We start from the raw sequence: 14,272 nt of genomic DNA on the forward strand, positions 1-14,272 counted from the left end.
CTCTGAGCAGCTATACACAAGTAACATAGAGCTAATGTAGATAACGCGCGTACCCTCGCGACAACTCGTACGACAAATGTGCGGCACATCTGCATATCATGGGGATTATGCTTGTTACCGTGTAGTGTCGCAAACAACTGATGCAAAAACACTGGCGAGAACAGCTCAAGGGTCCGTTCTCTTCTCAGCCATTTGCCAAGACTGCGAGCTTAAAAAAAGCAAATGGGCACGACAGGATTGGGCATATGTGTACACGGTATGTTTCCCGAAAAGCCAGGGTCTGCCGCATAGTCGATGAGAGGACGAGTGCTGAAGCCGAAAGCGAAATGCATGATTGGAAAGTGGGCGGAAGCGGATGGGAAAGAGAAGGAGGAGGGGGAAAGGGCTGCGCGCTTGCCCAACGGGCTTACTACTATCACACATGCCGAAAGACTAAGGGACCATGTGTGATGTGTATGTACGGGGGCATACGAGAAGTAGCGTATTCACAGAGTTAGTTTATCGGAACTTGAGCGTACAAGACTGATGATAGACGAGAAGATGCAGACGCTACTCGATAAATAAACGTCGAGAGGGGGGCACTTGGATGGGATTCGCAGTGGTTGCCTGCATGAACGCCATACCGGATGGGTAGCCCGTGGTTGTGATTTGGTCCCAAGGCATGTGGCGCCTTGAGAGATCGAGATCGCAACTTGATGCCAAGGCCCAGAATGCTCATCTGGCGCAGGAGCAATTTTTTTTTCTCCAAATAGGCCGAGTGGATCCGATGCAGCGCTTGTGGCGCAAAGTTCAATGACGTATTGCGTAGCAGAGAGATCGAGATTCGCACGCACACTGTCGGGGCCTTGATTCAGAAACAAACAATGGTGGACATGGCTAGCAAAGCATGTGTCCCAGGGCAGGCTCAGGGGGAGGTCCAAGTAACAAAGGACGTGGTTGATGGGGGGTGGGAGTGGGATCAAGAGGTGCCGGCAGCTTTTGCGCTTGTTCATGCAGCAGAGGGGATCGCATATGCAGGGTCTCTGTAGAGGATGGAGGAATGGACGGATAGCTGAACAGTGGTTGCGGTTGCGAGATTGCGCAAGCGAAGACGCATCAAAGAAGCAATCTAGGTTTCACGAGATGCTAGGCAATCGCATCGGGAGGGCGATTGACGAGGGGAAACAATCATCGAGGGTCCTGTTACCACGGTAGAGGGCGAGGATTAGCCCCGCGGATGAGGGGACAGAGTATTGGTTGAGGGGACAGGGCGGGCAGCCAGCCAGCCAGCCAGGCAAAGCAGTAAGATGGTTATAGCATGTACGTACTATAATGTACATGCAAGCAAGCCAGGCAAAGCAAGTGCACGCACAGTGTGTGTAGAGTAAGTAATACTTGGACACGTATGTACCGCATTGTCCGGCATGACCATGAAATGGTAGACACATGGAAGGCGGGAGGATCGCGATGCATCGGGGAGAAAGGGAGGGAGGAGGGGTCTTACACGTGGACCGGAGGCGGCTCTGGTGACGCGAAAGAGACTTTTTTTCTCTCTCTTCCCGCTCATTTTGTTGCATGGCCGGTGACGGGAAAGCGGAGGGTACAGGCCGAAATGGCAGGATTGCTGTGTCACGGCGGACAAGGCGGTCGCCAGAAGTGTATCGCGGCCTGCTGTTTTGGGAGTCGGCAGGTGCGCAGGGACTGGGGCAGTGGGTAGCAATGACATCAGCGTGTGTAAGAGATAGCGAGGGCCCGGGTCAGGCGGCGGCGGGAAAAGGGGACTTTTGGCTGGGCCCTGCATGGCGTGTCAGTGGGCTCTGGAGGGCAGAGGGCAGATGGTCGGGCGTGGGATCGCGATCGTAGGTAAGAGAGTTGGAAAAGGACCGGATGCCTGCTGGAAGGGCTGTGGTGCAAAAGCAACGGGGAGGGGCTAGGGTGTGAGGATCAGGTCGATGTAGTGCCAAAACCCGATGAGGGGACGAGGAGCAGGCCCGGGGTGCACGGCTACCGTTTGGCGTCCGCGTGGAGCGAGGTGGGCAGAGGGCCAGAGGGGTCTATGGGTCTGACGAGCGCGGTGGGCTAGCAGGGGGCTAGTAGGGGCAGACAGCTGCTCCAGGGGCTGTGGCGCAGGAGACTGGCTGGCGGGCGGGGCGACGTCATTGGAAGCCGCGCCGCAATCGATCCCCACCCGATTGCCCGATCACTGCTGAACGTCAAGGCCCGCGCCTGCCCCCTTTGGGCTCTAGCGAAAACGGGCGGACAGGGATGCGCCGACAGGGATTGGGGAGCGGAGAAGACCCTGATCTCTGGATTACATCAGACATCACGACGTTTATGCCGCCCCGTCCATTTTGCCAGTACCGACACGCAGACCCTGGCCTGCTGGCCCGCAGAACGCCCGCCCTCCGCCCTGCGCCGCAGCTGCCCACCGCCCGAGGGTGAGGGCATGCCAAAGGAAAGAAAGCGACTGCTGCGACGGTACATACATAGACATGGTACTTGGATACGGGTGCGGTGTGGACGTGGATGCCGGTGTGGTGTGCAATCGGCTTGTTGAGGGGCACATGCCTGTGCGGTCCTGTAGTATGGATGCGAGTAGGTACGTGTGTGTGGGCGCACCGTGCAAACAACCAGAACAACAACTGGGAATCAAAATCATAATAGGAAGAAGAATAACAATAATAATAATAATAATAACTACAACCACAACACCCACACACTCGCTCACTCACTGACTGATACACGCACCCACTGCCGCACCCGCACCCACACTCATACACAATATACACTTTCTCATGTACCCTCGCCCGGCAAATGCTCGAGTGCCATGTCCGAGGAGCGGCAGGCAAAGAAAAAAAAAGGCGTGAGCTGGCAGGCGGGCAGGCGGGCAGGCGGGAGAGCAGTTGCAGCCCGAGGGCCGATGGTCGCCTCCCCATTCACAATCTGGCATTGTCACGCCCCAAATTGACGAGATCGCGATCTGTCGCCCTGGCACGGCACCATTCCGCCGCGCAGCATTGGCCGAGAGTTGCCCTTGGGCGGCGGGTGCTCTTGTCTGGGGTTGCTTTTGTCTTGATCGCCCGCACTGCTGCAGCTCTGCCCCCAAGCAGCCGGCTCAACAGCACAAGAAGCTTTGGGGGGCGTGGCCCTCGATCGCCGGCTGTGTAGCGCCATGCCAGGCAGGCGTAAGATGAGCTGATGCCACCTGGTGCTGGTGCGCATGCTTCCTGGTCGCGCGTCGCCTCGCCAGAAGCTGATCGCCGGGGCCCCTGCTCCTTCACCGCGCTAGCGTCCTAGGGCGCACTGCACTTTCCCATCTCCACGCATGCAATTCTCAGTCCCTGATAGTGCCCTGATCCCGGATGGGCGAACCCTGTGCCTTTTGCCCTGCTTGTGCCTGCCCATTATAACTGCCCACCCACGCCCGCCCAACCGTCTGGTGCTGCTGCCAGATCCCTCTCTTTCCCCATCATCCATCACATCACCCATTACCACCCACAACCACACCACTCACCACTTGTTGCCCATCCATCGCCCTCTTCAACTACGTCATCATCCACCTCGCCCTCTACCGTCTTGCACACTGCTGCTGCTGCTGCTACTGCTACCACTTACTGCTAGCCACTGCTGCTGCTGCTGCTGCTGCTGCCCGCCTCGCCTCGGACTTTCACGTGCTTTGCCTGTCTACCTGCGCCTGCTCTGCGTCCTGCACTGCCTTCTTTGCACACGCACCGCACCGCACAACCACCCCCCCTCTCGCTCTCCCCACATTACTGTGAATTTCATCACCTCCCCTCCTCGCACCGGCACGTGTCTGCTCAAAATGGACGCCTTGTCCGGCAAGAATTCGACAGGTCGCAGAGTGTCTTTGCTAAACGACGGCCCGGCGCCTCCACCTCAACTTGTCCGACTCCCCTCCATCACTCCTTCCCTCCAATCCCGCACCTCAGCTTATTCGTCACCCGCTGCCTCACCACCAACCCCACGCCTGGTCCGCAGCGATTCTTCAGACTCAAACATGCAGACTCCCTCGCCCATTACCCCAGACTTTGCTTTTGAGCAGGGCATGGACTCGCCCGTCTTTTCGCAAAATGGCTTCTTCCCCTCGCAAAAGGACCTCAGCTACCCCATGCACCAGCCACAAACGGCTCCGATGCCCTATCCACCCCAGCCGGGCTACTTCAACAACAGACCCGACCATCTCCAGGAACCGCACCACCAGCAACATCAGCAGCTCTCGGAGCCATCGGCCCTTAACACCCGCCCAAAGAAGAACAGCTACCCATGCCCAATGGCCAAGCAATTTGGCTGCAACGACTACTTCACCACCTCAGGCCACGCTGCGCGCCACGCCAAGAAGCACACCGGCAAAAAGGACGCCTTCTGCCCCGAGTGCAACAAGGCCTTCACTCGCAAGGACAACATGGAGCAGCACCGCCGCACTCACCAGACCGGCCGCAACGCCGCAAAGGGCGCCGACCGCGACGTCAAAAAGGCAAAGCACCAGGCCAAGCGCCCCAAGCCAGCGCCTCTGCAGTCGACAATGCCTTCCCTGTCGTCGCTCTCCATGGTGGACCCCACCCTGCCCGTCAGTCCCGCTACGGCGTCATACATGGCTCCCCCGGTACAATCTTCCGACTCCTTCCTCGACTTTTCAAACTCACAACATCGCTCGCCGTACCCCGACCCCACTCCTTACAGCTACAACCCTAGCTCGTACGGTGGTCTAGACGCCTTGGCCATTGCGGCCAGCGGAGAGAAGCGCAAGTTTGAGTCGTAATCAGCTTTGTCACTCGCCTCTCTCAGTCTAGTTTCTATTCTTTTTTCGTCTCACGTTTGTCATCACTTTTTTTTCCTGATCTACGGCACGAGGCTCAACAACCTCTGGAGCATGGCGCTTGCGGCTACGATCAGCATCTAATGGAGTTTTTTTTTTCACTAAAAAAAGGCCGTTTTGGAAGAAATAGACGCACGCCGTCATGGCTACAAACGGATCTCGGCGTTTCTTTTGGGTGGGCGGTGCGATTTGCTCGCACACACGCATGACCTTTTCCTTACGTATTCTCTTCGCCTTGTCATTTCCTTTGTATATACCTTTACGGCAGTCACGCCCTCTTACAGACATGTTTTATTTTTATTTTCTTCTCGTTTCAATTCGGTGGTAGCGCTACCATGATGACGGCCAATTGGGTGGACGGAGGGCTTCAATCATAGGGACGTGGGTTTGGAACTGGTAATATGGATACCCGCCCTTTTTTGCAAGGTGCACCGACCTTTGATTTTCTGTCTTGATTTTGAACACATGTGGCACTGGCCCCCGAGGACGACTGAGCGGTGTTCTGTTACAAACCATCACCCCCTCTGTCTGCTACTCGGATAATAGCAATGAAAACAATTACACATACCCATTACATGGCTCGTCCCTGCTGGCAAGGTTGTTTGGTGTATCTACGTGCATGGTTTTTGTCAACGCTCCCTAACGCAATATGGCTTGGTAGTCTCAACAATACGTCTGTAACCATGGAAAGGCCTCGTGGACAGATGCTCCGTCAAAGTCGCCCAACTCGCCAACCAGTGCGCCAGTTATGTGGCCTTGCAGATGCAAAGCCCATGGCGCACATGCAATAGTGACGATGACGACCGGTAATCAAACTACAGCTTGGTGGCCCGCTGTCATTCCGCAATCTCGTTACTAAGGCCATCTGCCGTCGGCTTGCCATGGTTCGCAGCCTGTCTAGCCTTTTTCTCCTCACCTGCTATCCACTCTTGGCCGCTACGCAGCGCCTCACAAAGCTTATTTCAGTGCGCTGCCATCTGTGAGTCGCTGCGGCGTACTCTCCCCGCAGGCTACCCAAGAACCGATGCAAGCCAACGGCTAACTCTCAATTCTTTGTTTCTAATCCCAGCCTGCCTACCGCTTGCCTGTAACTCTTACGTTGGAAAAAAAATCCACTAGTTCGTGCAGGCCGGCTCCCCCTCCAAGCAATGTAGACCCTGCAGATCGCCCTTCAACATCTCGGTCGAAGCCCTGAAGATCTGCACATGAGGCCTCATTGGGTAGGCTGGCCATTCCGGTTTTTGCCATTGGCCTGCCCTGGGGTCGGGTACACCAACCCCTCCAGCCCACGCATTGCTGCTGCGACTAATACTACAACGCTTTGCATCCAAGCCCCCCCCCCCCCAATACTAAATCTACAGTCAAGGACATGCCTTCAACGAGATTACACCTAGATGTGCTAAAGTTGCGCCGCAATACACTCTTACGGACAACAGCCGACAGCCCGCTACGACACACTTAGCAGTGCCCCGAGCGGTTACGCGCACTGCACTTTGAGCCTACCCTTGCACACCTTACACACCTTTTTGCTGCGTCTTCTCACGTCCGAGGAGCCTGTCCGGCACACGTCTTGGGCGTCACACCATTTCCCCGGTCTGACAATATCTTTTTCATTGCTTTTGGCTCTTGCTCTGTCGTTGTCGGCCTTTGTTATTTTTTGCTGACTGTTCCATGTTTTGCATTTGCATGTCCATCCGGCTGCTTACGGATCTGCACGGCTTTGAGGGGGCGCGCTCAGCCAGAGCAAGCCCTATACGCTAAATTACAACGAATCAAGCTGACGAGCGACCGTAATCATCCCTCAAGGCTGGAACCAACTGGTATTCCCTGTCAAATCGTGGGACCAAACGCCGTGCCACTCTAGGCTTCCGCCATCCACAGTGCCCTGCTTCAGCTAGGCGGCCGATTTGCATATACGATAAGGTTTGCAGACAAGACGTTCTCGATACGACCACCACTCATATCCAAATCCCTCACCAGGACGAGAACCATCAAAACTCGCATATCGACACATGCACTTGACATCGTGGACCCCGTGCATGATTGCGTTTGCTGGCGGCAACCTCCGCGGCAGCAATCCTCTATGGCAGCAGCCCTCCACGGCCCCAGCGGCTGCTTACATGTACTCTTTTCTTTCTTTTTCCTCTGCCCCAAAATGCCTCACCATTTTCCTCGTCGGTCCATCATGTCTATGTGTAACACAATATCCGCGGATTCGCTGATCACTGCATCTATACAGTCCACCTCTCTCCTCTACCTCCAAATGAAATGCACTTGATACTTGACTACCACGGCATCCCCTGCAACACAACAGGACCCCCGCACCACTCATTCCCATTTCTTACACGCCTCCCCGCACGTTGCCACGGTCGGCCCTTGGTCGGTGCCGGGCACAGAACCGGTTGGTATATTGTAAGATATGGCCACCCCCCCCCCCTGGCCCCGAAATAGCAGCTGAGCACGCATGGCCGTACCTAGGCGAGTTTACGGGGAAACGATCATATCCCCGGGGAAGCTACTAGTGTACTGTGGCCGTATAACCTAGCCTGACCCATACCTCTGGGCAAGCAAGAAATGGGGGGAGGGAAAATGTACTTCCAGCAGATGGCTCCCTGGTCCTTGCTCTCTTTCCAGCCCCCCCTAAGCAGCTGATGAAACTATTCATAATCACAAATCAAAGATAGCGTTAACTCTTTCAGGAAGCTACCACCCTCGACCCCGTGTGTGAAGTGATCGAGAAGAGTAGTCTTCCCTCTCCCCTGCTTGTTCTTTTTCAGACAGATCTGCCTTGGTCGAGTCTTGATAACACCGGGGACGCGTAACGCATGCGTAGGGAGGGCAAACCTCGCTTCTTTGCCCATCTCCATGTCTGTAAATGATGCAGAAACCCTGCACGTGCGCACTGCATTTGGTAGATAGGCCATAGTAGTACTACGTTACGTTACGCCCGTCTCAGGAAAGAGAGGACACGCAATCTCTGCTCTGCAGGTCTGTACCATCCCTCCCTTTTGGGGCTATTGCTCCATTTGTCTTCGTCGAGACACAACGAAAAAAAACGATAGAGCGAGTTTACGCCGCTGAGGATGAAGATGCACTTCTCAATATAGTGGAATAACAAATTCCTGCAATTACTGCTCTCATGCAACATGAAGATCAGACGAAAACAAAAAATTTCTTTCTCATTCTCGTCTCCGTTCTCTTCCAAATATCGCCATTGTTGCTTTGACTATGTCCGTTCAACCCCGGTCGGAAAAAGATATACCCATCACACATTCACATGTCCAAAACACACGCCCGTCAAAGGCCGCAATGTCGAAACCCATGTCCACGACAAGAAAAAACCGCAAATCAAACGAACACCATTTTCATTTTACAATGACACGTGCGCTCTGTAACCCAAAAAAAGAAAACCCCTCAACTCATCCTTCCAAACCCCTCAGTCCCACAACAAGCATCCCTTCACTACCTTCACCTTTCTCACTCCCCAACAAGGCATCCTTCCACCCTCTCCTTCCCTATCCGTCTCATCCTTCCCTTCCATCCTCGCCCACCTGTGTCTTCCTCGGACCTTCCCTCGCCTCCGCGTTCCTCGGACGCCGACTCTCCTCTTCCCACCTCCCTTCACATCCCGCCCCTCTTCCCTTAAGCAAAAGCCAAGCATCCAGGGATCCGGGATCTAACCCTCAATCAAAACCGAACAAGGGGCTCTCTACATACTTCGGCCCATTTTGCTTGATTAGTCTCGATGGGAAGAATCCGAGGGTGCGGGTTACTGATTGGGAAGACCGTGGGTTGGAGGGATTGGGTAAGATGGATACGGACGTAGGGAGGGGACGGACGGAGGGTGAGGGTACGTATAGGAATACGGGATACGTACTTGGGTGGGGGTGGATAGGGTTTGGGTACTAAAAGATGAGTAAGGGATTAGAAAGGTTAGAAAGGGCAGTTTGGAGGGGTTGACATGGTGAGGGATAGGTTACGTTGGAAATATTCACCAGCGTATGGTTTTTTTTTTCGTTGGATGTAGTTCGTTTCGTAGTGAAAATGATAAAGTTGCATTCTTACAATCTCACCCTCCCCAACACGATATGTCACTACGCGATATGTCACTATTTCTTCAAAGTCAGCCGCACGTGCTGCACTTCTCTTTCCATCGATAAGAAAACAAGAGGATATAGATTTGTAAACAAATATGAAGTCCGATAAAACAACGATGCAATACCCCGAGCAACGATAAGAAAACTACAACAAGCCATCTCACCTATCCCCAAAACAGCCCAGGCAGCAAAGACAACTCAGTCAGCCACTTCTTGTATTACCCTCACCCGCATCCCATATCATCTCACATATACACGGTCGCAGTAGCGGCGTCGGGGAGTTAGGGTACTTGGACCAGGGATATATTATCGTTTTGTATCACCAGGGGAGAGAGGCTTACACCATACACATACTTGCATACATACATACATACATACATCCATACATACATATAACGTGCATACGTCCATATCGGCAGCGGTTTCGGTGCAGTGAGTGGGTGCCCGGTATGACAATACACCTTTTTGCGGTGCTAATTATCCCGTTTACCTTTCCTCCTCCTCATTCTCCTCCGAAGAGCGCATTGCGGCGTTAAAAGGGCAAAGATCTAGAATGCTGACATATCTCACCTTGTTCGATCGGAAAAGCGAGCAGAATAGAGTTGACAATGGGACGCTGAGAGCGGCCAAAAAAAGACTCAAATCCCATATGCAGCGTTTCAAATAAATCAAAAAAGAGATGGAGAGAAAAGAGATTTGATACAAGCTCTTCAATACTCCCTGCACGCGAACAAGACCCTATCCCGTCCCCATATCTTTGTTGAGACGAGAGACGGCAACAACCACCCCCTAGAGCGGGCTGACACGGCGTCTTTCCAATCTGCCCGCACCCCCTCCCTTCCATCTTCGCTGCGGCCCGCTGGGCCTACCCGTCAGTTGCACAGCACACACTCCGTACCACACGCACAACGCAAGAACCCCTGGAGTTTTTCTCTCTCATCCCCCCTTTTCTCTCTATCTGTCTCAACACATGTGTTTGCTTGCGCGCCTCGGTGACCGAGATACGGGGATGCATCTGCGTCTTTTGTGGCATGGATGGAGAGAACCGAGGGCGTGGAGGCGAGGAGAGAGAGAGAGGAAAATTGTGTGTGATGTGTTGTGGAAAGAAAAAGGGTCTCGCATGGGATTTCCATCTTTGACCAAGGAAAGAAAAATATATAGATGGAGTGATTGAGAAGAAGAATTGCGTGTGCAATTTCGGGTGTATTGTTGTTCTTTGGTTTGTTTCATTTGACTGATTAGTATCAGCTAAACTTGGCCATGTTAACATAACGCGCAAAACTGTGGTCTTCGCCTTGATCGAGACCACGGTCCTGCACCGCTTGTCTGTAGCGCTCCTTGATGCCCGACTCCGGGTCATCCGAGTCCATTTCGTCTTCGTAGTCTAGCTCGTCGTGGGCCATGGCGTCGTCCTCCGAGTCTTCCGCGTCGCTGACAGTTTGCGGCTCTTCTTTGCGCGGCCGAGGCTTTGGCTTAGTGCCGGCGCCGCCAACCTTCATGTCTTTCATCATCTTGTCTAGTTCGCGCTGACGCGACGCCTTCTTTTCTTGCTCTCTCTCCACTCTTCTTCGCTCAAGCTCGGGCTTATAATCCCGCTCGAATTCCGCCTTCTTTTCCTCAACGCCCTTGAAAAACTCGTCTATGCCTTCTCCAGTCATAGCGCTGACGCCGACAACGCTAAGGTGCTTGTAGAATTCTTCAAGCACGAGCGACATGCTGTTCAGCAGGCTGCCCATGTATCCGCTGCCTCCGCCTATGCCATCGCCACCAAAAGTGCCGCCTTCCTCTTCATTTCGGAGGGCAGTCTGAAACGCCTCAAAGTCCGTCATCCAGTCTTTAGCAAACTGGGCGTCCTGTGCATCGGTCTTATTGAACACCAGGATCATGGGTAGTTTTGTCTTGTAGAGAATCGAGCAGGCATATAACATGTTGGACATGAAAGTGCTTGTGCTAGTTGTGCGTGGCGTGTCGATAATGTAGGCAATCACTGTGGGGAATGTGCTGGCTAAACTCGAAAGAAGAATCTCTCCGCTGGCCGACCAGACAAAGACTTCAATCTGACCTGGTGTGTCAACCAGGATATGCTTGACCTGCGCTTGCTGAACTGGAGCCGCCTGTTTATCCTTTCCTCCGCTTGTCATGAATTCTACAGTGCTAGGCTCCGGCTCTTTTGCAGGCGGCGGCGGTTGTGTTCGCTTTTCTAGTAGACCAATGACCTGGTCAATTTTTGTGCTGAACAAGTTCAAACTTGTCAGGATGCCGCCGTTGGGACCCAAATTGAACTGCTTCATGACCTCTTTGTAGTTGACACTATCGCGAATGTCGATATTGGGCGTGAAGGGAACATGGTGGACGGCGGGGTCGAGGTTGATAATGTAGGGCGGGGTTGGAGGTTTCTTGGATACTGATGGCTCGCTCGTCGTGGGGTCGGGGTGGGTGTAGAGGTGGGAGATAAGTCGTTGCATAAATGTCGTCTTTCCACTGCCTGCCATACCCACGCATACAATGGAGACCGGCACATTCGAGGCAGCGGCGGGTGTGGCGCCCTCGGGGGCTTTTGAGGCAGACATGGCAAGGGTTTGTTCGAGTTGAAGCGGCAGCAAGGAGGAGTGTAAGTGTCGAGAATAGAAGGTAGTGTAGAGAAGAAAGTAGCAGGCGCTACACAACTCCAGTGAACAATCACCAGTCGCGGCCTTCCAGAAATTCTTAGGCGGGGCGGACGCGCTAGAAAACCGCCGCGGTGATGTCAGGTCCGAGCTTTGTCGGCGGCTCCAAACTTTGGCCGCGCGCGCTCAACGTCGCATAACATCACCGACGACAATTAAAACAATATCGTCGCCAACAATACCAAAATGGGCCTGGAAGAATTTGAAAAGGAGCTTGCGCAGAACAAGAAAAAAGACGAAGATAAGAAGCGCAACCGGAGCAGGAGTCGCGACAGGCATCACCGCAAGCACCGCTCCTCGCGCCATCACGACGACGACGAGCGCCATCGTTCCAAGAGGTCACGACACCATCGGGAGACATCTGAAGAGCGTGCGCGGCGGAAACGGAAAGAGCGGCATGAAAAAGAAGATCGATCGCGGCGCAAGCACAGAGAGACTCACTCGAGCGACGATGAGGACCGCCTGACACGAAGGCGCAAGTCACGACACTACCACGAAGACGAATCTTCTGGCGACGATGCCCCGCAAGAAAAAGACTACGTGCCCCCTGACGATGATATTCTGGACCAGCAGCTCGAGGAGGCTGCCGATGCAGACTTGCAGCGCGACGATTGGATGAAAGCGCCATCGTCCATGGACGTCGACTACGTGCAGCGAAAGAAGAAGAAGGAGAAGACAACTTATGTCAAAGCATCGGCTGAGCAACAGCATGCGCTCAAGATCCACCAAGCCGAGCTGAACCATCATCTGGCCGACATCAAGGACGAGCAAGCCCCTGTAGCTGACGATCCGGCCCAGCGAGAAGTGAGCTACACATTTGGAGACTCCGGATCGCAATGGCGCATGACGAAGCTCAAGGGCATATACCGGAATGCACAGGAATCAGGGCGAAGCGTGGAAGAAGTCGCCATGGAGAAATACGGCGACCTGCGTGACTTTGACGAGGCACGTGAGGAGGAGATTGAGCTTGATCGGAGAAAAATGTATGGGAAGGATTATCTGGGAAAGGAGAAGCCGTTAGGCGAGCTCTTCGAGGAGCGCAGACTAAAAGCAGGCATTCACCGACCGTCCTGTGACTCTGGCGAAGCAGCAGATATGCCCCAGGGCGAAGTTGTCCCTAATCCACAACCAACAGCAAACACGGTTGCACTCAGCCAAACAGAGCTCAACAGACTCAAAGCCCAGATGATGAAGGCCAAGATGAAAAAGGCCCCCGAAGCCGCCCAACTAGAAGCCGAATACAACGCCGCCCTCGCAAACGCATCCGGCTCTAAGGACCGCGATGTTGTCGTCCTAAACGCCATGGACAATCGCATGCTTGCCGGTGGCCGTGAAGGCGAAGTCATCGCCCTCACTAACAAGCGCGGCACCGAGCGCGGCCTTGTCAAGGAAAACGACGATATGTCCCTCGACGACATGGTCCGCCAGGAGCGCCGCACCAAAACCCAACCAGGCGGCGAAGGCCAGCTCCTTGCCTCTAAAATCGCAAAAGACAGTAGATTCAACAACGACCTCGACTACCTCGACGAAAACGCCACCAAACTCGCCGCCCGCGCCCCCAAATCCTCCATCAACCTCCGCAACGCCGCAATCCAAGACTACACTAAAATGTCCCGCATTCTCGACGCCTGTCCCCTTTGCCACCACGAAGACAAGTCACCCCCGCAACCCCCCGTCGCCCCAATAATCTCCCTCGCAACCCGCGTCTTCCTCACTCTCCCCACAGAACCAGAAATCAGCACTGGCGGCGCCGTCATAGTGCCCATAGCGCACCGCACCAACCTTCTCGAGTGCGACGACGACGAATGGGAGGAACTCCGCAACTTCATGAAGTGTCTCACTCGCATGTACCACGAGCAAGGCCGCGATGTCGTTTTCTACGAAAACGCTGCGTTCCCTGGTAGAAAAGGGCATGCAGCGTTGAACGCTGTCCCTATCCCGTTCGAGCTGGGGGACATGGCGCCTGCGTTCTTCAAAGAAGCGATTCTCGCCCAAGCCGGGGATTGGACGCAGCATAAGCCGCTGGTGGATACGCAAAAGGCATCGCGGAACGGCATGGGGAGAGCGGCGTTTCGAAGGAGTTTAGCAAAGGAGATGCCGTATTTTCATGTATGGTTTGAGCTGGATGGCGGACTGGGGCATGTGGTCGAGGATGAGCGGGCGTGGCCGAGGGGCGATTTGTTCGCCAGAGAGGTGCTAGGCGGCATGTTAGATGTTGATGTTGAAGTTGTGAAGAGGCAGGGCAAGTGGGTCAAAGGGGATAGGAGGGTTGAAGGATGGAGGAAAGGGTGGAGGAAATTCGATTGGACGCGGGTTTTAACAGAAGAGTAGTAAACCACTCTAGTTTCTTTATAATATCTATGTAACGTGTTTCACCACCGAGCGGCGCACCCCACCGAGCGGCGCAGTCTCCTCACCAAAATAACTTCGCAACAACAACGCGTGATGTCTCAATAACCACAACCTCGTAGAAGCTAACGTAGTTTATAAGCGAGTGAGCTATACAAGCGAGTGAGCCACCCCACCAACTTTGCGCACCTCTATAAGCGTATAGCTCCACCACATTATAACGTACCTAACGGGTTCGTGTCACACACGGGTTCGTGTCACAGTTTTGCCAAGCCCCCCACCAAAACCACTACATTATGGCCCAAAACAGCCCACTTTGGACCTATATAGCGCAAAGAAATACA

At 54.1% G+C, this 14,272-nt stretch overlaps 4 protein-coding genes across 4 annotated transcripts; 3 read left to right on the forward strand and 1 right to left on the reverse strand.

Moving 5' to 3' along the window:
- Window positions 1-1,384: 1,384 nt before the first annotated feature.
- On the forward strand, window positions 1,385-1,920 carry COCCADRAFT_40678 (uncharacterized protein; the record flags this gene model as incomplete). Its single annotated transcript, XM_007718632.1, has 3 exons — window positions 1,385-1,505; window positions 1,574-1,785; window positions 1,843-1,920. 3 exons carry the CDS (start codon window positions 1,385-1,387, stop codon window positions 1,918-1,920), a joined length of 411 nt encoding a protein of 136 aa, XP_007716822.1.
- Window positions 1,921-3,802: 1,882 nt separating this feature from the next.
- On the forward strand, window positions 3,803-4,759 carry COCCADRAFT_29955 (uncharacterized protein; the record flags this gene model as incomplete). The annotated part of the gene is made up of 1 exon (XM_007718633.1): window positions 3,803-4,759. The coding sequence occupies one exon, from the start codon at window positions 3,803-3,805 to the stop codon at window positions 4,757-4,759; it is 957 nt and encodes a 318-aa protein (XP_007716823.1).
- Window positions 4,760-10,157: 5,398 nt separating this feature from the next.
- Window positions 10,158-11,483, reverse strand: COCCADRAFT_107989 (uncharacterized protein; the record flags this gene model as incomplete). Its single annotated transcript, XM_007718634.1, has 1 exon — window positions 10,158-11,483. One exon carries the CDS (start codon window positions 11,481-11,483, stop codon window positions 10,158-10,160), a length of 1,326 nt encoding a protein of 441 aa, XP_007716824.1.
- Window positions 11,484-11,765: 282 nt separating this feature from the next.
- Window positions 11,766-13,910, forward strand: COCCADRAFT_29957 (uncharacterized protein; the record flags this gene model as incomplete). Its single annotated transcript, XM_007718635.1, has 1 exon — window positions 11,766-13,910. One exon carries the CDS (start codon window positions 11,766-11,768, stop codon window positions 13,908-13,910), a length of 2,145 nt encoding a protein of 714 aa, XP_007716825.1.
- Between the last annotated feature and the right edge of the window lie 362 nt (window positions 13,911-14,272).

This window comes from Bipolaris zeicola, assembly GCF_000523435.1.
Source record: "Bipolaris zeicola 26-R-13 unplaced genomic scaffold scaffold_244, whole genome shotgun sequence".
NCBI lineage: Eukaryota > Fungi > Ascomycota > Dothideomycetes > Pleosporales > Pleosporaceae > Bipolaris > Bipolaris zeicola.